The 23,109-nt window shown below is 46.5% G+C and overlaps 1 protein-coding gene across 1 annotated transcript in view; it reads left to right on the top strand.

Moving 5' to 3' along the window:
• The first annotated feature begins 11,692 nt into the window (after positions 1-11,692).
• The window catches only part of LOC142572126 (ankyrin repeat and IBR domain-containing protein 1-like), a 74,439-nt gene continuing 63,022 nt past the window's right edge, over positions 11,693-23,109 (top strand). Inside the window, exons 1-4 of the mRNA XM_075681016.1 lie at positions 11,693-12,310; positions 14,630-14,816; positions 19,644-19,700; positions 22,154-22,279. Coding sequence (XP_075537131.1) covers positions 12,123-12,310; positions 14,630-14,816; positions 19,644-19,700; positions 22,154-22,279 — 558 coding nt within the window. The 5' untranslated portion in view covers positions 11,693-12,122. The remainder of the gene's footprint in view (positions 12,311-14,629; positions 14,817-19,643; positions 19,701-22,153; positions 22,280-23,109) is intronic.

The following is a 23,109-nucleotide window of genomic DNA, read 5'->3' as shown; positions in this document are numbered from 1 at the left end:
ACCGTACTGCTGCCGAGAAGTAGCGACGCCTGCCTATCGAAGCTCGACCGACATTACTTATTGGGTAGCGTGGCGTTGTCGGCGGGCTGCAGGCATCCGGTAGATCATGGCGACCAAGCAGGGGCGAGACGATTTGCTAGTGCGAAACTTGCAGTTTATTCAAAGGTAGTTGAAAGAAAATAAGAAAAGCATGAAGTATGAAGTCTCAAGTAAGAAGTATATCAAAGTACATTTCGGAGCCCCTTAAATAGCTCTCTACAAGTGTGGGCGGGATCTTGCTTCCATCGATGACACGTGACAGGCACGGAGAGAGGGCCCCTCCTCCTGCAATACCAAGCACGGGAAGGAGAGGTAGATCCTCTCATCGACGAATCCGAGGAGAAGGTCGGGTGAATGACCTCTCCGGTGCACGTGGGCTCCGGTTCAGGGAGGTCGGGTGAATGACCCCTCCGGTGCAAGTGGACTCCGGTTCAGAGAAGGTCGGGTGAATGACGCCTCCGGTGCACTGGGCTCCGGTTCAGAGAAGGTCGGGTGAATGACCCCTCCGGTGCACGCGGGCTCCGGCTCAGGCGCCAACCCTAACACCGCTAGCTTCAGCGCGCTCGAGTTCTGCTCAAGTACGCGTACGACCTGATTGTACGTACCGCAATGTGTGCTTGCAATAGGACTTAAGAGGAAGCTTTATCTCGGGCCCAACTCCGACGCGGCTTATTGAAACACATGTAAAACGCAGAAACGCTTTTCTGAGATAACCATTGGATCGCTTTTAATGAAATTTGTTGCATTTTAGAGAGAAAGTTAAATTCTAGTATCCGATGGAAGCGGAATTTCGATTTAGGGCCTGAATGTTGTTTAAAATATTTTGAAAAAATCGGAAGTGCGAAAAAATAGAAGCACGACGTTTACAAACTTATAGCTATTCTTCAAAAACAGATGTCGTGGTTCTTCAAACGGCATCTATTATAACAGTCAAAGCGGACAAATTTGGTATGTCAATTTGTACCTTACGTGAGCTTGTTACGTGGTGTACAAGGGTTCTGCAAAAGCCGTATTTCGATAATACTAAATTTTTTTAGATTCATTTGTAACATATCAATTTTGTCCGCTGTAGATGTACTATTAGATGCGATTCACAGAAATGTCATATTATTTTTCATCGTTGAGTTACATAGCTTTAAAGGTGAAAGTTTCGTTTTCTGAAAATTTGCGAGTTTTTCCAATTTTTAATAAAGAATTGACAACTTCAATGAAAATTTTGAAACCATAAGCCAGTACAATTTAAATTTTTCTTTTAAATACAACAAACCTTGTCAAATTTGGTGCAGTGGTTGCCGAGAAAAAAGAATTCACCTTCTACATGTATTTGGATAGGAGCACCCGAGCTAAGGCTTCCTCTTAAGGAGGAGGCCAAGCTGCAATGTGAGCCCCCCCCCCACCCCCCGAACGAAATTTCTGGCTACGTCACTGGCCTCCACCACCACTTGAAGTCTGTTCTCCATATCGCCCTCGCTTGCGTCCTTCCCGGTCCAAATCGTAATGTCGTCTGCATAAACGGTGTGATTAATGCATTTTGTTCGCTCCAGTTTTTCCGATAGTCCCATCATGACGAGGTTGAAGAGCATCGGTGACACGACGGACCCTTGCGGTGTGCCAGCGCTGCCCATGCCCATCTGGATGCTCTCCCCCTCCTCCAGTCTGATTCTGGCGGTTCTTCCCGTAAGGAAATTTCGGATATATAGTTATACGTTCGTTAGCCGAGGCCGATTGCGCGATTCTGTCGAGGATGGCCGCGTGCTTGACCCTATCGAAGGCCTTCTTTAGATCAAGTCCAACTATTGCCCTCAAGCCCCACTCCGTGGTGTCTATGACTTGCTCCTTGAGTTGTATCATGGCGTCTTGGGTAGAGAGCCCACTTCTGAAGCCAATCGTGTTGCTGTGGTACAGGTCGTTTGACTCCAAGTAGCCGTTAACTCTACTCAGGCAAGCGTGCTGCATCACTTTACCAACACAAGCAGTGAAAGAGATTGGCTGCATGTTCTGTATTTCCAAGGATTTACCCGGCTTGGGGATGATGATCCCGTCGGACCCTTTCCATTCGTCGTGTATCCCGCCGTTCCGCCAGCACTCGTTGGTGTAGTCTGTCAAGCGGCTCGTTGCTTGGTCGTCCAGGTTCCGGAGCATCTTGTTGGTCACTTTGTCGGGGCCCATAGCCGACTTGGTCTTAGTCGTCCAGGTTCCGGAGCATCTTGTTGGTCACTTTGTCGGGGCCCATAGCCGACTTGGTCTTAATGGTCTGCAGGACTGCCTTGATTTCTTGCTGGGAGAAGTCTCTGTTGAGGTCCTCGTTGGGAGAGCCCGAGTAGTTCCAGTGTTCGACGGCTGGAGGTCTCAAGGTACAGCTTGGCGATTTCATCACCCATCTCACGGATGTTTCCTTTGTACTTCTGTCTGAGCTTGGTCATTTTCGCTTTCGCCGCTGTCTTCGTGCCCGACGGGTTGATCAGTTGCTTGAGGATCTTCCACGTCTTGCCCGTGTTGATGATGCCGTCCATGGCGTCGCATACCTCGACCCAATCCTGATTGCATAACTGAGCGCAGTGTGTTTCGTTGTTCTTGTTTAGTTCCGCGATTTTGTGCCTTAGATTTCTTTTGTGTTTTTGCCCTTGCAGACGTTTCTGGATGGATTTTTTGGCTTGTACAGGGTGCGCGAGCCTGCTGTCTATCTGCGGAGAGTGACCACCACCGTCGTCGTCTTCGTGTTCTCGTCGAGCCCCCCAGTCGTCCCACTCCATCTCGGTCGTGGCCTTTTCTACGTCTCGTAGCAACTCCCCGTTCCATTCTTCTATGTTTCTTATGGGTCCCTGTTCTTTTTCGTCTCGGATGTTGCGGAATTTGTCCCAGTCTACTAGCCGGAACTTATGTTTTATTCCCTTCGTGACGCGGGCCTCTCCTAGGGCTATACTGAGTATCCTGTGATCACTGCCCACGTCCTCGAAGATGTTCTCCCAGGTGATTCTCCCGGCGCTCCTGCATAGCGTTAGGTCTGGTGTGGTGTCCCTATGGGAGCCCGCACCCACTCTGCATGGTGTGTGAGGCCGGCTCGTTGAGAAGGGTTAGGCCGGCCTTTTCTATGAGGCCGGCCAGATGTTTTCCCTTCTTGGACGAGTGTCCACATCCCCACTTCGTGTGTGGAGCGTTGAAGTTACCTCCGATGACGAGCCTGTTGTCGCGTGCGATGGTCATCGTTTCGTTAATTAAATCTTCGAAATTGTGTGTTAGGCCCTTTTTGGACGGGCTGCTGTAGACATTCAGGACGAAAGTGCTGCTCTCCTTGCTGCGTGGCACGACTTGTATAAGTATGTGGCTAATGTCCGTAATTTTTCTCATAATTTGCGGGATCGCGACCAGTCCTTTTTTGACTGATGTGGTCACGACTATGTCCCTTCCCCGTCCCTTTTGTGCGCTGTTTGTGGGTGGCGTACCGGCAATTTTGGCGTGGTCGAATGTTTCCTGGAGAATGATTACGTCGGGCTTTTTTCTTTTTGCGGTCGTTTTAATGTGTTGTGTCATCGTTGCTTTTTGTTTGAGAAGCTGTGGCATTTCCACTGCCAGATGGTGAGTCTTCCCTTTTTGGTGCCCGCCATCTTTACGAGATCTTCTCCAGCTCTGGGAGCCGCCTGTCGTACTTTAGGGCCTGCGCCCTCCTCTCTGCCTCGCTGTCACCAATGCGCGCCGCCAGCATCTCGAACATTTTCTCCATTTTGTCCGAGAGCTCTGTTGCAAATGGGTCGCAAGCCCCAAGGGTAGCGTTGGCCTGGCGGCCTGGGGCACAGCTGGAAGCATCCGAAGGTCCTGGCAAAGGATGAGTCGACTGCTAACACAACAACTTGTTTATTCTCGCATCGCAAAAGAGCGGCCGGTCAGGTCGACCGAAGTGGAGAAACGGGAGACCACGTTACTCGACGGAAGAATTCGAAGCCTCCCTCTTGGCGTCCGGGGGCAGCTGCTTTTATACTCTCGGAGTCGAGGGCAAGAAGGAACGCCTCGACAGAGGCGCAAGTGACGGCGGCGCCCGGACACGTTGTGACAAGAAGTGACGCATCCGCCGGTCCGGCGCCGGTCAGACCTCCTCGCTTCACAGTTGGGAGCTCCTCTCCCCGGCTGCCGCGCTTTGACAAGCGTGGGCACCAACATGCACACGCACTCTCACACACACACACACGAAGACACGTGGCATTGAAACATGCCTGGACGCGCTTAGCGGGAGGCGTTGCGGCAGCGCTGAACTGGCCAAAATGTCCGCCGCTTTGAACGAAGCCCCGGCGTCCGTTGCATCCGCGCCGGCTATACCGCACGTCGGAGGCGAAACGTAACAGCTTGGTCAGCATGTCCACAAGGACGTCTGTCTTTTTTTGTGCTAGGTCGGGGTCTCTTGACCTCCTGTACCGAACCGACCTGTTCGTTGGTCTTGGTTTCTGGGATATTTCGCTTGGCGCCCAGTGGGTGTGCTACATCTGCTTACATATCCACTTCCTCCTCCATGGCTTCGGTGGATGGGGTGGAGACGGAGGCGAAGGCGGCTGACGGAGGCGACGATTGTGTCTGCATTTTGGTGAGTATATCATTAAGTGTTTTCTGTAGCTCGTCAATTTTTTGGGCTGAGTAGCTGGTTTTCCGTTCGATATTCCTTCACGCGTTCCTCCATGTGTTCGTACTTGCCTTTATCGTTGCCGGACCTTCCCGATTCGCGATTGGCCACTACTTCTGACCAGCTCACCTTTGCTGGTGTCATCTGTTCTTGCTTCTTCCCCTTCGTTTTAGGCTACCTCCCCCTCGAGGCGGATATGGACCCACTCCCGGTCCTGTCCTGGACCTGAACCTGGACCTCGAGGTCGGTCGTCCCCGCGCTCCCGGCCTGGACTTGGACCTGGATCTGTTCCAGAACCTGGATCTCGAGGTCGGTTGTCCCCGCGCTCCCGGCCTGGACGTGGATCTGGATTTGGACTGGATCTGGACTTGGATCTGGGTGCGGGAAATAATTGTGTGTGCCTGCTTTCCCTGCCGTCGGGGTCTTGTGAGCCGGCTACACGCAAGAGTTCTTCCTCGTTTCTTCTCGTTGTCCATCTTCTAAGTTTGACCATGTACGGTGTCTTGTATTTAGCCCTGCAAGTCTGGTCCGCCGTGGGGTGAGCTTCTTCGCAGAGGTTGCATTTAGGTGTGCATTCGTGGTCTTTGGCCGGGTTTTTGCCACCGCACGCCGGGCACAGCTTGTCGTCTGATCTGGGGCACACATCGAGTCTATGCCCGAGCCTGCCGCATTCTTTGCAAAAGTCTATTTGTTTTCGATAGAGGGATACTCTCAACATGGTGCTGTTGAAGTGCGCCCACGTGGGGACCCTGTTGCCATCGTACAGTAGATCACGGTGGTCGTGCTGCCCAGTCTCTTGGCGTACGCCAGGGAAGGGTTCCTCGCGTTCACCAGTGCGTGCACGAGCTGGTATTGTGTGTAATTCAGGGGAATGTTGCGTATTATCCCCTTGGCCATCTCTTCTGGTGCCGAGACGTACGCGTTGGTCGTGTGCTTCCTCCCGTTTATGGTTAATTCCTTGATTTTGGCGACTTTCGTTGCCGTCTTCTCGTCCGGTGTGCTTATCACCAGGATATTTTGCGTGTGGTTGGCGCTGATCGTGATGATCTCGTCGCTGCTCACTCCGGCTTCATTGCCTATCGCCTCGTCTAGGCTGGCGCTGCACGTGTTTCTGATGTTCAGCCCGTCTCTCGGTCTGATGATTATCTTGATGTCGTCTCTACGGAGGTAGCCTGGACATCTTGCTTGCTCGTAAAATCTTGTTCACTATGCTCTTCCCGCCTCTGCGCGTCGGGCTTCTCCAGCGGGTGCCTTGCTTGTCTGCCTCTTGGGTAGCGTTCGCGCGGCCCTTTCTTTTGTGCGTAACTTCGATCCATCCATCCGCGTCGCCGTCCTCGGGTCGGCTCGCGGGATCATTTCTTTTTTCTCCAGACTTGGTATTCAGGGTTTTCCCCGCTTCTGCCTCGTCTACCTCCATTTCGGAAGTGCTTCCGATCCTCTGGTTTACAGTTCGACACTGTTTTCCGCCCTGCCGGGGGTCGGTAGGGGTCCGCCATGGGCCTAGTCGGCGTCAAACTTAGCTGTGTTTCTCACCTCGAAAAATCTTCGAAAAAGGTCGCTCACCCCGGGTTTCGGTGTCCCTGGGTTCGGGTCGATTTTCCCTATCCGATGGTGGTCGGTTTTCAGGTATTTGATTGATTACGCCTGGACCGATTTTAATGAAATTTGGTGCATTTGAGAGAGAAAGTTAAATTCTAGTGACTGTTTCAAGCGGAATTTCGGTTTAGGGCCTGAATCTTATTTAAACACTTTTCAAAAATTCGAAAGTTCGAGAAATATAGAAGCAGAAAGTTTACAAATTAATAGCTCTCCGTCAAGAACAGACATCGCGGTTCTGTATATGGCATCCATTAGATCGCTCAAAGCGGACAAATTCTGTATGTCAATTTATATATTACATGAATGTGTTACGTTGTGTACAAGGGTTTTGCAAAACCTTTATGTACACATTGCTCAATTTTTTAAAATTCGTATGTAACATATAAATTTTGTCCGCTTTAGATGTACTATGAGATGCAATTAGCAGGATTGTGATATCATTTTTCATTGCTGAGATACGGAGTGGTAAACTTGATAGTTTCGTTTTTTGAAGATTTGCGATTTTCGCTAATATTTAGTAAAAAATTGACGACCTAAATAAAGAATTCGAACCGAACGGTCACTAGTTTTTAGGTTTTTCTTTTAACTGCAACAAACCTCGTCATGTTTGGTGCAGTGGTTGCCGAGAAAAACGAATTCTCCTTTTACATGTATTTAGATAGCATCCAAGCTAAAGTTACTAGTGGGTCTAGTAAGCAGCTGTTGATGAGATTTAAATTGCGAGTATGTTAATACGTAATCATTGCTTGGCGAGTACCTCAGCTCCGTCACGCGAAGAGTGAAATGTCTTATATCTGCACAAAAATGCGTAATTTAGGAAGACAGTTAATCGTTATAGTAGTGTAAATGTAGATTGATAGCTTTGTAAGCCATTAGAACAATATAAACCAATAACGAATTGATCAGAGAGAATATCCCTAGGGATACATAGGGCTTCATAGAAAATGCGCAGGGAAACTTGGGGTAGGCCAAGTGAAACTCGGCATTGGCCAACTTCAAATTTGGGGTGGGCTAACTGAAATTTAGGGATGGGCCAACTTAATTAAGATTTCCGTAGGCGCGCCTGCGCCTAGGCATGCGCAGATGGTGTGCGTCAAACCGCGGCGCGGGCATATGTCTTCTCCAGACAAATATCGGTGCCTTGACTGGCTCGCAAAATTATGGAGCGACATAACAGCTATAATTATGGAGCGACAAAACAGCTAAGCGGGCGCGCGCTGGCGCGCGTTTTGTAGTTTCGAATTGCCATTCCTCGCGAGGTGAGGCAAACTCGAGGCGCGCCGGCAAGCGTACGTGCAGTTTGGCGGTTTGGCTTCCTGCGGCGAGCGTCGGCGTTAACAAAAGCGAACGAGCACCGCTGTCAGATGAGAAGAGGACTTGGCACCCGGAAGCGCCGCGTCCGTGAGCTTACATGTACTCATCAACCCAACATCATTCGATACATTGACCCCGGTGCTCCCCCTCAACCCGGGCTGACTGGGCGTTGTGGTTGCGTTTGTGTGTTGTGGTGCAGCACAACTGAGGAACTGCACTCAACACACAAACAGCCATATGTAGGTCTTACAGGACGCAAGCCTGACTGGCCCTCGGACTGCCTTGACGCAAAAGAGGTCAAGGCATACAACTATGGAGAGCACCAAAGCCATCCGCGGGGCAGCGCAGAACCACCTAGCGCGACCACACGAGGGTGTGCCACCACCGGTTCCGGCTCTGGGTTCCACTGAGCCAAACAAAACCCCGTAGATCGACTGACACACACGGCCGAGTCGAGCGACCTTAGGATCATGCATCATAACTTAATGGATAGCTTTCCACCTGACTTATCAAAAATCACAGCAGGACGAGCCCACACTTCGAGAAACTTCTCGCCCGAGCGGTGCCGCTACTGGGTGAGATGGAACCAGACCTCCTTCCGTGCTTTCGCAAGCACTTCGTGAAGGCCCGGCGCCCGACCCCCGAAAACTGCACCACAACGTGCCAACCTAACTTGGTATGAGCACTCGGCGAGAAGCACGAACTGGTTGATCGCCTGATTAGGCAATGGGCGCAAAAATCGAACTGTCTCATAAGGAACGCCTGGGACCTGAAAGAGATTAGCAATCCTTTGGAAAAGAGCTGCAGGAAGCAAACACTGCATAGAACTATGAACCGAATCCTCACGACCGCCACAAAAGGGGCACACTCCACGAGCCAGGATGGCTGGGAAACGCCGGTAACTCAACGGCAGGCACCCTCGCGCAAGGCGGTACATTAACGTAGCTCGCCTAACGTCGAGGAAACCGGCCGTAATGAGCTTCCAGTTTGGTCTGTGCATGGACAGATCGTACCTTTGGCAATGCGGGTGGAGCACAGCGAAGGTTGAAAGACGTGAGGAGGAGAACCAAGTAACTTGGTCGCGCGACCGCTGTCAGTTGTCGGTGTGAATGAGCCTGCCATGAGGCCCATGATCACCACGACTATGGTCTTAAGAAAATTTTTTTTTCCGAGACGGAACCATCCGTGTAAACATGGATTCGGTTAGCGTATGAACGATGCAAAAGTTCCAATGTGATCTGCTTGAGAGCCGCGGTGGTCAGGCCAGCTTTCTTCACTATTCCTGGAACAGCAAGGTACACAGGAGGCTTTGTCAAGCGCCACATAGGGGATGGCGTTCTTGTTGCGGGTGAGTGCCTCAAAGACAAAGAGTCCCGGTTAGCCGCAATTGATCTGGAGAACGCTACCTTGGGTCTTTTCTCAGGCAAGCAAGCGAGATGGTGGTCAGGCACTCTGGATGTATGGCGAACGTGCGCCCGGAGTGTGTCGATAGCTATATAGGTCAATATTGGGTGGTCTCCCGCGGCGGCAATTGTTGCCACAGTTGAAGCATTTCGAGATAGCCCCAGACATGTTCGAAGGGCTTGGCCTTGAATGCTCTGTAGGACATGGATGTTAGTTTTGTTAGCATTGCACAGCACTGGTGTGCTGTATCGCAAGTATCCTAGGAAGAGCGTCCTGTATAGTTGAAGCATAGATGCCACGGATGTGCCCCACGTTTTACCGGCAAGAAACCTTAGTGTATGGGAGATAGAAGTAAGCCTCTTCTTCAAGTACGAGATGTGGGGGCTCCATGAAAGGTCTCTGTCTATAACAACGCCTAGGAATCGGTGAGTTTTTGCGTAGGAAATTGGTTGGTGGTCAATAGAAATGGGGTACCAGGTCATGGGCTTGTGGGTAAAAGCGACTAAGGCGCACTTCTCGGTCGAAATGCTGAGGCCTTGAGCACGCAGGTACGATGATGTTAGGGTCACTGCTTTTTGGAGCCGTGCACGCACCTGGAGACGCGTAACTGCCGAGGCCCATATGCATATGTCGTCAGCACACATGGAACAGTTTACTGTATGTGGTAGAACGTCGGCAAGTCCAAGGATTGCAAGGTTGAACAAAGTGGGGCTCAGAACCCCACCCTGAGGGACTCCACGGCAAGTGTAATGGTCAGCGGTTCGGCCATCTGCACTGTGCACAAAGAAGGATCTTTGGAATAGATACCTCCGATCGAATCCACCGAAACATGCGTCCACCAATTCCATTATTTTCCAGGGCATCTATGATGGCTTAAGCCATCATAGATGTAACGCATGAATTGTAACCAGGGTTTTCCAGGGCATCTATGATGGCTTAAGCCATCATAGATGTAACGCATGAATTGTAACGCACGAATTCATGCGTTACATTATCATAGGCGCTTTTCACGTCGAGGAATAGTGCAACCGATATACGCTTGTGGTGTTTTTCTTGTTGTACAGACGTGACGAGGTCGATGACGTTGTCAGTAGAGGAACGGCCTCTTCTAAAACCAGCCATGGCCTCGGAGTATACGTTGTAGCGCCCATGATACCACTCTAGGCGGGTGAGAATCATTCTTTCCATGACCTTCCCAACACAGCTGGACAGCGCAATGGGTCGGTAGGACGCTAGGTCAAGTGGTGACTTTCCCGGCTTCAGGAGTGGTATCAAGCGGCTGGACTTCCACCGTTCAGGAACGACGCCATCATTCCATGACTGGTTATAACATTCCAGAAGTCTGCTTCGGCCATCTTCACCTAGGTGGCATAAAGCAGCGTAGGTGATGCCGTCTGGTCCTGGCGACGATGAGCGCCTGCATGTGGCCAGAGCAGCGTCCAATTCCTCAAGTGAGAAGGACACATTCAATTCTGGGAAGCGTGTCGCAGGAACCTCACCAAGAATTTCGCTATTGATGGTGTCCACACGGGCGCCGTTCTACCATCTCAATCGGTCGTCATCAAGTTTAAGACTTCACACGTAACGACATCTACAGGTTCCGAACTGGCCGCTCTTCGCGCTGCTGTCGAATATATTGAAAAAGAACCGCCCAACAAATGGGCAATATTTTGTAACTCGAAAGCGGCCCTCCAGAGCGTGCGAAGTATACGACGTGGCAGTTATGAACAGCTGGTGTCACAAATCAACGAAACCTGCCATCGCGCTTCTGAACGAGGACATGATATCATATTTCAGTGGCTGCCGGGACATTGTGGCATTGTTGGTAATCACCTCGCCGATGACGCTGCCCGACGTGCCCAGGCTGGCTCACCGACACTCCTTATACCTTTATCGAGAGTCGGCGCTGCAAGAGAGCTTCGTAGTCTCGCTCGTACCGTCACGTTAAGTTACTGGCATACACCACAGAACTCTAAGTGTCGTTTATACAGCCTCGACCCATCACTGAAACTTAAATTACCAGCGAATCTTCCACGACGTGACGCAACACCGCTGTGTCGGCTGTGGGTAGGAGTAGCATTCACCAACTCCTACAGCTATCGTATTGGAATGGCGGATTCACCAATGTGCGCTAAGTGCAAGTGTGAAGAGACCATCCGTAACCTTCTGTGCCGCTGTTCTCGCTTCGGTAATCAACGTGAGATTCACCAGTGTGCTTTGGATAGACTGGATGACAGGCCATTTACGGAAGCGAAATCTTGGGAGCCTGGCCTTACAGTTCATTAGCGCAGAAAGCAGTTCGAGCGCTTTTTCACTAACTGAAGGCAACAGACTTGAGTGCCCGACATCCTACACCTAAGTTCTCTCTCTTTCACTCCCCATTCCCCTCCTCACGTGTAGGGTAACAAACTGGACTCAGTCTGGTTGACCTCCCTGCCTTTCCTTCTTCCCTTCTCTCTCTCTCTCTCTGTCTTTCTGAAGAAAACGCTTAATTAAGAAGATAATTTGATCCGTGTGTTAGTAGCGCGCATCGGTTACACGTGGTTGGTTGCATGTATAGTTAGAATCAATTGGTTCAGTTTTCTATTCGACCAATACCTACTAAAAAAATAAGAAATGTGAATGCCACAGCAGAAGCTGCATGATATGCCACAAGTGGAATAAGATGTTTTCGGTTTCGTTTTCGCTCCCTCGCCAAATTTAGCGAACTCCGTCACGCACCCGCTTGGCCCGCTGTGCCGTTGTTATGGCCTCGAGTGCCGAAGCGTCATGTTAGTCATGTGCTTGTGTGTTCATCGTGCAACTCGAGCTCCTGCGAGCACCTTACACGAAGGAAATTTGGCTGAGAAGTTTGCAGGGTGTTGTGTAACCGCACGTATGATATTTGGAGCCCTGTGTCACTGTAGGGGCAAGTGATGCGTGATGTTCAGGTAGTGCACAGCGAAACTTTGTTGATTGAATGAGTCTGAGAGTGGCATTGTCTCTTGGTTGCGGCTTTGCTTGCAGCGTGCCACGATGACTTGAAGGGAGAGAGCGTAGACATTGTTAGATTAGGGTCTCTTCGTTCCTTTCGGGTTCGCGCCAGGAATGAACTGTCTTGCTGTAGCAAGGCAACGACGTTTTAAGCGAGTGCTAGCGACGATCAGCTGACTTGGTCATGGGTAGCTCGTCGAGTAAGTTTCGCAGACACCTAGAGAACGGCGACGAGTACTCGGCACTTCAGATCTACGAGAGCTGCTCTGAACTGCGAAAGTCGCTCGATCCCAATATTTTTTATGGGGACTCTGTTAATCGGTGCACACCCGTACACCTTGCTGCCAAACACGGGATGAAACCGTTACTGAGGTAAGGGCGCTCCTCATTGTTTTTCACTTCCTTCGCGCGTACTTGGAACCCGTTTTGTCTTGTTTACTGAGAAGCGCGTTTGACGCAGCTTGTCACATATGTCGAGAAATTCCTATAACCGTGCTTTCGCGTATATTTAGCACTACCGCGCGCGCGGTTATGGGCGGTCGCGTAGTTCATCGTTTTTGTTTATGCGCAGCAAAAAGCAAACACCAACCAAACAAAAACAACACATGACAATGCCGTTTTATTGCGTTAGATTGCGTTATATAATTTCTGTTGCATATTATGTAACACTCTTTCCTATTATCCTCGCTTGAAACTCTTTGATCAGTAGGCATTAATATAACGTTTTCTGCCCCCCCCCCCCCACAAACACACAAACACTCACTTTATTTTTCTGCTCTTGCGGTAGTAGGCTGTGTGTATGAAATAATGCAAAAAACAAAGTTTTCTTGACCCTGAATTTAACCTTCAGCAATGGCTAATCGGATAAAGCGCTTAGTTCTTAGTGCACAAGCGACGTTTCTTTACTAAGCGTCAAGCGTGCCGTGATAACGAATTCCAACAACGCCTTTTGCACGGCGTACATTGCTTGCAAGACAGTCCGTTAAGTCGCGCTGCGCGTTTGCGCCTCCGCTATCGGTTCTTGCATGTGTTTCTGCCCAAAATATGAGGGAAAACGAAGTGGTTAATCGTTCGAGGGAATTGGTTGGGTGAGGGGAGTGTTGCTGAGTGCATTTGGCAAGTTCCTGCATTTAATAATTCATATAGGCCGTCTCATACGTACTGCATGCCCAGACAGGACGGTAGGTTCTGCATCACGTACCACATGGCACCGCTCTTTTGTTTCATAAACACCGAAATGCGAATGCCTTCTGTTGCATGACTCGCATCTAGTGGGGATTCAGTTGCCTTTAAATTTTGACGCTATCCAGGACATATTTTGAATTTTCCCTGCATACAACAGATTGTGACCGCTTTCCTGAGATGCACTGAGATGTCGAGAAATCCTTATTCACCTCAGCCATTGCGCACTGATTCAGGAATGTTATTGGGGACTTGTGTTGTTATCTAGTGTGTGAGACAAGCAATAAAGGTGTTTATTGTTGGTCTGTTGGTCTGTTGGTCTAAAGTCATATTGGTCTGTTGTACCTACACGGTACAACAGACCATATATGACTTTAGTAATGCCATATTGTCTTTGCTTGCAAAAATATGTTCTTCTGCCCTGATCATTTTTATTGAGGTATTACCTCCCACCCCGAAATTTTCGCAGTATAACGTAGCAGGTGAGTGCACACACCCCTTGGCATTTGCTTTTGGAACGCTCACTCTCTTCATCTCTTCCCGTTGCTGGTCTCTTAAATGCCTGCCTTGTCTCTGGATAGTTGTAATTATTATGTGAGAAGTGCTCAGCAGAATACTTACTTGTAGTTCAGGTAAAGGTCTGCAATGTTATAAGTTTTTGATCATTTTTATATTTCTAAGAATGCAGACATTGCACTCTTTAGCCCGTTTCATGTGGGGCAGTTTTTATAATTGCGGGAAGAAGCGGAATTATTTTTATATTTCGCACTTTCAAAGCAGCAAAAACTACACATGCTCATTTCACATCCATGCACTGCAGCAGCTGGGTGATTCCATAAGAGGACAACACGGGTAAAAAAATTCATATTTTAGATTTCATTTACCCGATTGTCACTGTTACTGATTTGTCAGTTCGCGCAAGACCGAAAATTTTGAAATTTTGTCCTGGATTCTGTAGTGAAAGAGATCACGTGTGAATGGGCACACACACAATCAGATTGTGTGCTTGATACAAATGCTGTTGTAGATTCTCAACTGTTAGCCAGTGGAAGTAATTATTCTGCGATGCAGAATCAAATTCACAGTCACTCTACAACTACAAAAAGAGTTAAGTTTAGAGACATGGTTTGAGAGATATCACATGTATTGTCGTGTAATTTGACAGCAAAAGGGGGGGCTGTTTTGTTGTGCACATTGGCAAGTCCGTATATAAACTTCTTTAACAAATTCTAGCCATTTGTATGGTGTTCCTGTGATAACTTGATATGAAATACATGCTTTATGTTCAAACACTACGTGTTTACTCCTCAAGTTTAACATATTTGTTTCTGATGATACTTGTCTGCTAGGAGCTTTGCCAAGTGACTTGTAGTTGCCTTTTGCCTTGAAACATGACACTCACGCATTTACACTTTCATTTGTCATGTGTGCCATAAACAAAGCATTGCTCTAAGGTGTGGACTTGCACGGATTATTGCACAGAGCTCTGGTGTACGTTTGTGTTGGCAGGATCTTTCTACGGGAGATGCAGGGTGACCCAACGATCCCGTCAGGGCACGGAGAAACTGCACTTCACTGTGCCAGCCGTGGAAGTCCTCACTCGGCTGCAGTGGAGCGCAGAGTGGCCTGTCTCAGCCTGCTCATTCAGTGGCGCGGCTATGACGGAGAAGTCTTAGACGTCAATGCGAAGGATCATGTGAGCAAGCTTTGTTTGTATTAATGTGCAGTATTGGCTGCTACATTTTGGAGCAAGTTTCCAAAATTATGGGTTGGTATTATCAAGTGTGATGGCCTTATGTGTAGGTGTAAAGTAACAGTGCAAACTATGTAAACGGATTACTTCATTCTTAAGCTTGTACTGACTCGCCAAGATATGCCCCTGTTTGACGACCTTATTTCAAGTATAAACCCCATGCAAGCGATCTTGCGTGCAACAGCGACAAGCAATTGCTCATCGGCTGTCATGATCGCTCGTCGCCTACAAGTCGTACCCATGTGAATTATGACTTTGAGCGATGTATCCCCGGTGTTGGTGGTAGGAGGGAAGCCAATAGACATCGAAACTGGCATGACGCGGGCTATATTTATTTAAGTTGATGGGTTTTACTGTAAAAAGCAGCATAAAGTATTTCTCAAGGTCTTGCAGTACGTTCTTATCCTTGTGCATATAAAAATTCAATTGTTCGCTCGTTCTGTGCGACAGTCAGTAGTACTTGACTAATGTACATCCAGTTCGGGCTTCATGCTATTGACTAGTCGCTCATAGCACTAGCGGGCGACGAGCAATGAATTCTAGATTTCGAGGACCGAGTGATTGAGCGACAAGACCGAGTGATCAGTTCAAGCGACGGCCTGTTTCATCACTCGTCGTCGTCGCACACGAAACCGCTCTCATGGGGTTTAGCGTTCACTTTTTTAACAAGTCTACACACTTGAGGCTGGGGCGAAGACATGTGACCTGTACATGCACCCTTCATACCTTGCAAGCGAAGCTATAACTGAAGTGAATGGGTTCTTTCCATAGTATAATTTAGGGAAGAACACTCCAATAGTCACATGCTAAGATTATCCTATTTTGTTCATTGCTCATTGCACAAAGTGAGCAGTAGGTACTACTGGTTCACTTTGATGTGCTTGCAAAAAAGGAGATATGCCAAAGTAAAGCCTTGCTGCCTTTTTTGGGGATAGGTCACTTCTCACAATTTTACTGAATTCCTAAGCTAGTTATGATATCCAATTTGAAATAGTGTGACACTCCTACATTGAAAATGGCTCATCATTGGTGGTAAGCTGCTGCATCTACAGCATCTTAGTCTATGTGCTGTTTGCTGTGAATGCTAGAATACATTTTATTGTGGTTACCATTCAGTTTATTAGTATACTGCTTTACATGCTTTATGATGGTTTAGATGTTCATGCTAGTATGCAGAATTATGGATGCAGTGATGGCTTTCAACAGTTCATCTGAGAGCTTCAACAAAAGACACCTATGGACCATAATAAAGCCCATGTAATATAAACCATTATTGGGACTCGTTTTATTGCAAATAACGTGTATTACTAAGAAAGTACAATATGTCTGAAATCAAATTTTATTTGTATAGCACATCATTGCATCAAAAATAAATGTAATTGGTAACGGAGATGCTTAAATTGTGTGCAGTGAATTGCTCTGGAGGGTGGCCTAGGTGTGATGTTGGAAGTAAATTGTTGGACCCCTGCTTTGCTGAAGAGTCCCTGAAACGGTGCGGAAAAATTTTGCGGACGCGTAGGGTAAATCATTTGCACCACAACTTGTGTGAAGTGTCTCGTATTAAGAGAGCTGCAGACTATTACAAGTTATCCTCCTCCATAGCCATGCATTTTGTCCTCAACTCGTTTGCCGAGTGATTGAGGTTAAGCTCCCCCTTCACTGGCTTTGTGTCATCATGGCACGTCGTGTCGTCTACTACCGCTTGTCTTGGAGCCACCGTGCAAAGCCTCTCCAACCTCTCCGTCATCTGCCTGGCAGTTGATCCCAAGCGAGAGCTAGTGGAGCAGCGTGTGTGGCGAGCATTCTGTCGCAGTGCCAAGCATGTCCGGTATTCCGGTAGCCTTAGACGAGCTGGGCGTTTGCAACGGATGGGTGGAGGCATAAACTAAAGCCCCTCCATACTACTATTGCCTTTAGCGTAGACATATGTAAGTGACCTGGTCGGTTTTAGGTCAGTCTGCTCAGTCCAGCCACCTGGTGGCGCAGGTCTTAACTAGCTGAACAAACTAAAGAGCAAGTATTGCTCTAACCAAGTGTAAAACATTTTAAACATTTGCAAAGACGTGTTCACGACTGCGCTCCTGCCAAAATTTTACACCAGCAGCAAAGTAGAATACACTTCATTTCTGCTATATTAGTTATCTGTTTGGTTGAGCTCTGTGCCACCAGATGGCTGCACTATGCAGACAGTTAACATTTGCGCCACCGCTCATCCCGTGAAATGCCCAAGCCCAGTCTGCTTGCGCTTGCATTTACCCGAATGTCGGACACGCGAAACACTATTGTGGTAGTAATCCTCTGGTGTAAAGTGATGGGTGCGAACGTGCAAATCCTGGTGCCGACCAGATACCGACAGTCCAATGCATTGCAGCCACTCTGCTCATCTACTGCCTTGCAGAAGGACACGATGTCGCAGCTTGACATATTGCCATTCGCTACATTTGCAGCCAACAACGTAACAACGGCGAACCATGGTGCTCACGATAAGAAAGATTGAGACCAACACTGACCGAGGAGCTCTCATCAATACGGAGCATGTTGTAACTTAAGCAGATGACATTTGCTGTGTGCCAGGTGTCTTGAGTGTAGTCATAAATTGTCCTTGTGCATTCTCTTTCTGCTACTTTCTTTTTTTATAGAAACAAATTAACTAAAATTCCAGCTATTATGAACAACATTTGTTTGCCATTAAGTTGAAAAGTTATTGATGACATGCCGTGGGCAGCTCGCCCTACTGTCCGCATATGGTCACCTTGCGTCACTTGGTAAGCGGCGGCTGAAAACTCAGCTGAGTGGCATGCTGCAGTTGGTAGTGATTTACATTTTTAAAGCCTTATAATAAATTACTCACTTTTTGCAGAGCACTTGGATGCATCAATTAATGATCAGAAGGACCTATGCTTATGACTCAGTAGGTTTGTGCAAGATCATAAAAATCGCTTCAGGGTCCCTTTAAGTTGATTTCTACTGTGTGTCTCAGTCCATTTGAATTGACAGCAGTACTTCAAGCTTCACGTCAGAAGGAGGGGTATCAATAGGTTTTGTAAATGCCTTTGTAAGTGGTATGCTTCGAATGTGAAAATGCCATGAAGCCGGTTAACGCATGTGAAGCCATACATAGCCAGACTCTGAAACTGATCATTGATGCATGATATGTCCGTGCCTATACTAATTGGATATGCACTAATTGGATCTCATGTAGGGCTTCTCATCTTTCTTTTGCGTGTCTTTAAAGGCTACTGACGTAGTGGCTTGCTGATTGTGAAACATTCTTGCAGCAGACTTTCTTGTGTTTGAGCGACTTTATTAAGTTTCCCAACTGACAAATACAAGGTAACTTTCATTTTCTTGTAGGCTCTCATCAAGTGAAATAATAACTACAGTGCTAACTTTGTCGGAGATAAGTAAGCATAAGCTGTATTGTGCAGCATTGCCCAGGTGGCTTGCGTTGTTTTTATCAACTCGAAATACACATACACATACATGTAAATATACACAGAGGCATTTTTATTGTGCTACAATACAACTATGCTTGGCACTTATGTTCGATGGTCACAATGTTTTGGTTTAGTTAAAAGCAGCTGATGTTATGTTACCAAAACTAAAACTTCTAGCACGTTTAGCTCGCAAGCAGGTTGGCAAGTGCTGAATGAAAATTTGATAGAAGGTAGAGGTGAAATTTTGAATACGAATTGAATAACAGTCCTTCTGTTCGATTTGTATTCATTTCTCAATTTTGGGAGAATTTACTACACAAAAGTGTTAAATATTTGTATCTGTTTGCATAAAAGGTATAACAGCATTTGTTGTAGTCTTGAGGGAGAGTGAGGGATGCAAGTGAGGACTGTTCCGAATTATTCTGGTGCAGAATAGCCACTGTTGTTGCACAGAGGCCCCAGTTTCTGAGCGAACTACATGGAGAAGATAGCACCTTCTCATTAATATCCAGTCATTCAATAAGAGTGCCAATAGGAGCTGTCTCTCTTATACAAGCTCCTCAGTTGACTGGATGGCCAGTGGCTGCATTGCGTGCACATTTCCGGCATTGTTAATAGGTGTCTCCTTCATTCTAATGCATCAGCATTAGGAGTGTCAAAGTAGGAGAAAAGTGTATGTGAAGGATGGTGAAGCAGGTCACATGGTGTGTGTATATATGTATATTTAGTGTTTTGACCATTATGAGTCCCCATGAGCTCTCAAAGACAGATTGTCTGTGCCAGCCAATATATCGTAACATGAAAACCTATAGAGCTGCGCTTAAATTTCTCATTAGGGAGTATCGTAATTGTTGGTGAATTTTTTCACTTGTCACATTTCAATAGGTGTATTTCTAACTATTTTTGCAGCCTTTTGCCACTTCTGCCTAAAGAGGCAGTGGAGAAATATCGACTTGAGGCAAAGTTGTGTGGCAGTCAGCTTTGTGGCTCTTCAAAGAAGTTGTGCTTTATCCACTAAACAGTCACTGCAAGAATCATAGAGCTAAACTTCTGTAGACTTGATCCAAGAAAAATGAAAAGCAGTCTCTACGGTGGCAGAGGATTCATAGGATGGTTAAGATGAGGAAATTTGCTGGCATATAATTGGAATCAGCTTTTACAGGCCAGAAGTAAGTGGAGATCACTGGGCTTGCCTAACTAGACTGGTGATGATGATGATATCTCCAGTTTAACCTGATTTAATGTTCAGCTTCATTGTCCGTCAACTAAACAAAAAAAGTAGTCTTAGAGGGTCCACTGCTGTGTTTTCATACTGTTTTGTCTTTGTTTGCAGGATGGAAACACTGCCTTGCACTATGCTGCCAGTAGTGGTTTGAAGAAGTGCGTGGAGGTGCGTCACTCTTTCTTTTTGTCTTCTTTGCTGAAGTCACATCCGAAAAGAAAATGCCTTCATTATAAGCATATAATTTGTTACGTGCTGATACTGGCGATAAACATTTTAGATTTACTTTGTTATATCTGGCAATTTTATTGCGAAGCAGTCTTTGCTAACTTCAGGCATTTCAAATCATCCAATAACTAACTAACTAACTAACTAACTAACGAACTAACTAACTAAATGAATAAATAAATCATCTGGCATCACGATTTAGGAAGGTAGGTAGCTTCCTACATCGTGGTGCCACTGTGGTGGTTCCTTCAACTGGATATATATCAGAATAGGCGTGGGGGCGCCATGACATGCATGCATGCATAACATTAATGACATGTCATGACATCAATGACATATGTTATAATATGAATGCTGATGGGATATGAATGAAATGCATGCACAAACTTGACGTGAATGACATGACATAAATGTCATGACATGGATTTCATGACATGCTGTGTGCGTCATGACATCAATGGCACCACATGCTTGTCATGGAATTTGTCATGACATAATGGTATGAATTACATGATGCTTTCTTGGTTGTTTCTTTAACTCAACATGTATGTGGATATGAATGGCATGTGTGCATGACCTGACATCAATGACACCATATGAATGATGTGCATGTCTTGCTATTAATGACAAGGCATGCTTGAGCATGTCATTCTTCTCATGTCATGCATGCATGTTTAGTGACACATATCCAGTTAAAGAAATAACCACGATACCATCACCTCATGTCATTCATGTCATTTATAAAAATTGCGTGATGACATGCATGTCATGTCATTCATGTAATGCACGACATTTCATTAATGTTGTGGATATCCCGATATATAACTTGTTGGAAAATGGAACTAACATGACATGACTATAATGGATTAAATGCTATGACATACATTTAACTGGATATATTCTGGATGCTATGCGTGTTATGAGATGCATGTGTGACATTCATGACATGTCATGTCATGTATGTCAAAATGATTGGCATGAATGCCATGCTTTGCATGTCAAGCCATGACATGATTTCCATGAATGTCATGACGTGTATGACAAGAATTAGATTCATGACATGCATGCATGCACGGCATGACATTACCATGACAGGAACTTATGGTAACCCAGTGGACCACGTTGTCTACTAACTTGGGTCGATGACTGTATGCTTGTGTTTGTGATGCCGTGATGTTCCTTGCGTCATCATTCCAGCTTTGTAACCCGAGTCGCCTCTGATTCTTGTGTGCCATCTGTACTCCAGCCAGGTGGCACATGTAAGAAGATCCCAGCATCTCGGCGGCAGCGTAACAGGGTTCGGTGGTTGCATCCATTCAAACAGCGATTGAAAAGCAAATTTCCCTTGAGCGTTGACTTTCTAATGCTGGACAGCAATGCGCTGCCTCCCTATTCCTCCCGGAGCTCATATTGGACTTTAACAGTCCTTTTCTTCATCACCAGGCCAGTTAATTAAACATGTTCTTTGCTGGTTACATAGTGCCAGAGTACGGCAACAATGCATCAAGTTCTACTATGGCAGTGTCGTCATGGCTCGGCCTAGGCGAGCAGCTATACCACGTCACTCGTCCAAATGACTATAAAAGGACATGGGCCTCAGGTTGTGCTGCAATATCGCTGTCAATTCACCCATTTGTGTCCTCTATGTGATACCACATGCTGCTGTCAGTGAGCATTCAGTTTCTCCAGTTCTTACTCATCTCTCACCTCCATGCCGCTCATTCATATCAATTCTATTGTTTATAGAAATCGTGCAATCATGGTTACCATTGTCTTGCTGCTTTCATCACACACACACTCACACTTTTTCTCTCTTGTGTTAATTCTAGTTTACTGTACTTGCGTCATACACATAAATGCAGGACTTACGCAAACACATTGGTCAGCCTGGTAATGCTTTGCGGAACCGCAAGCCATGCTGCATAGCCAGTTGCCTGCAAAATGCTTCGCATAATGTCGATTCTCACTGTGCGTAGTATGTGTGCAATTTTTTTTATATCCGATGATTTATTATGTTGGTGTTCATTACATCAAGATTTGACTGTACTACATTGCAGGGCCTGCAGGCCAACTTTGTACTTTATGCTTGCAACAGAGCAGACCAGTATTCATTCTGCTAGAAGTGCAGGCTCAGCGCTTATTCAAAATGTGACAAGTTATACAGGTTATTAAAAAAACAACTCAGCTGTGCTTGAAGAAGAAATCATGCATCTATGCCGTATGGAATGGGGAGTGTAGTCAATAATTCTGTGGAATTTCATCTGCTCAGCATGCGTGATATTAAATAGCGGTAAGATTACAAGCACTGACCAAGTCGGACATAATGCACATTGCAGCAGCATTGACATACTGTTGCATTGTTTGTCTGGCATGCCTTTTGTGTTTTCTTTCAGCTGCTTGTTTCTCATGATGTCTCGCTCTTCATTGAGAACAATGCTGGTCAAACAGCATGCGAGATGGCAGACAAGGCTGGCTTCAAGAGCATGGCGGACTACCTCGAATCAAAGATGGTCTTTTCTGTAAGCAGAGTTTCACAAAATGTCATGATTAGCACACCTTAAGGCTTTTTGTGCACTGTAGTGTTTAAATTTCTGATTTTAAAACAAAAACTGATATGGTTAAAAGAGCATGAACAGGTTGGGTTGAATTTAATTTCCAATGGGAGGTACTTTTTTTTTTGGTAGCCGAGTGAAATCTCTGACCTCATTGTTATTCAGTCTGTATGTCCATGATGTGTGCGCAAGAAGCACTGGCTGGCCTAAAGCTTACTGGTTAAACCTGTTGGGCCGAAAATTGACTTCATCAACTTACTGTGAGGAGTGAGCTTACTTACTGTTTGTCACACAATAAAATGCAATCAAAATGTCTGTTGATCACTTAGATGCTTGCCTGTTGACAGCACATGCTTTTCAATCCTGTCAGTGCCCCCTTAAAGTGCCAATTGACCAGAAATGTTGCCTTAGTTAATGCCACACATTCTTACACTGGCACACATAAGCTAGTTATTTGTAAGCACATAGTAATTTTTTTTTCTGTTAAATTTTCAAGTATGCTGTAGTGATGTTTAAGAATTTGAAACGCGTAGCATTTAGCCAGCTATATTTTTAGAAATGTGCATCTTAATGAAATGGCACTATTTCATTTGTGTGTAGTTAGCTTGCTTCTACTTCCTTTAGCTATTGAGACCTTTCTTGCAAAAGTTGAACGGAGATGGACTCCAAGCTTGGGATGCTAGAGTTTCAACTAGAGCTGGGCTAATGCCTCAGATGATTGCTAAATGCTTATGTTGTGCTTAGTTTCTTTTACAAAGGAAACAGACGAACTTGGATAATCCAGAAGCAGCAGCATG

The sequence above is a fragment of the Dermacentor variabilis genome, chromosome 2, assembly GCF_050947875.1.
Source record: "Dermacentor variabilis isolate Ectoservices chromosome 2, ASM5094787v1, whole genome shotgun sequence".
Lineage (NCBI taxonomy): Eukaryota > Metazoa > Arthropoda > Arachnida > Ixodida > Ixodidae > Dermacentor > Dermacentor variabilis.
Note: the sequence above shows the minus strand (reverse complement) of the source record. Positions and strands in the feature narration are given on the sequence as shown.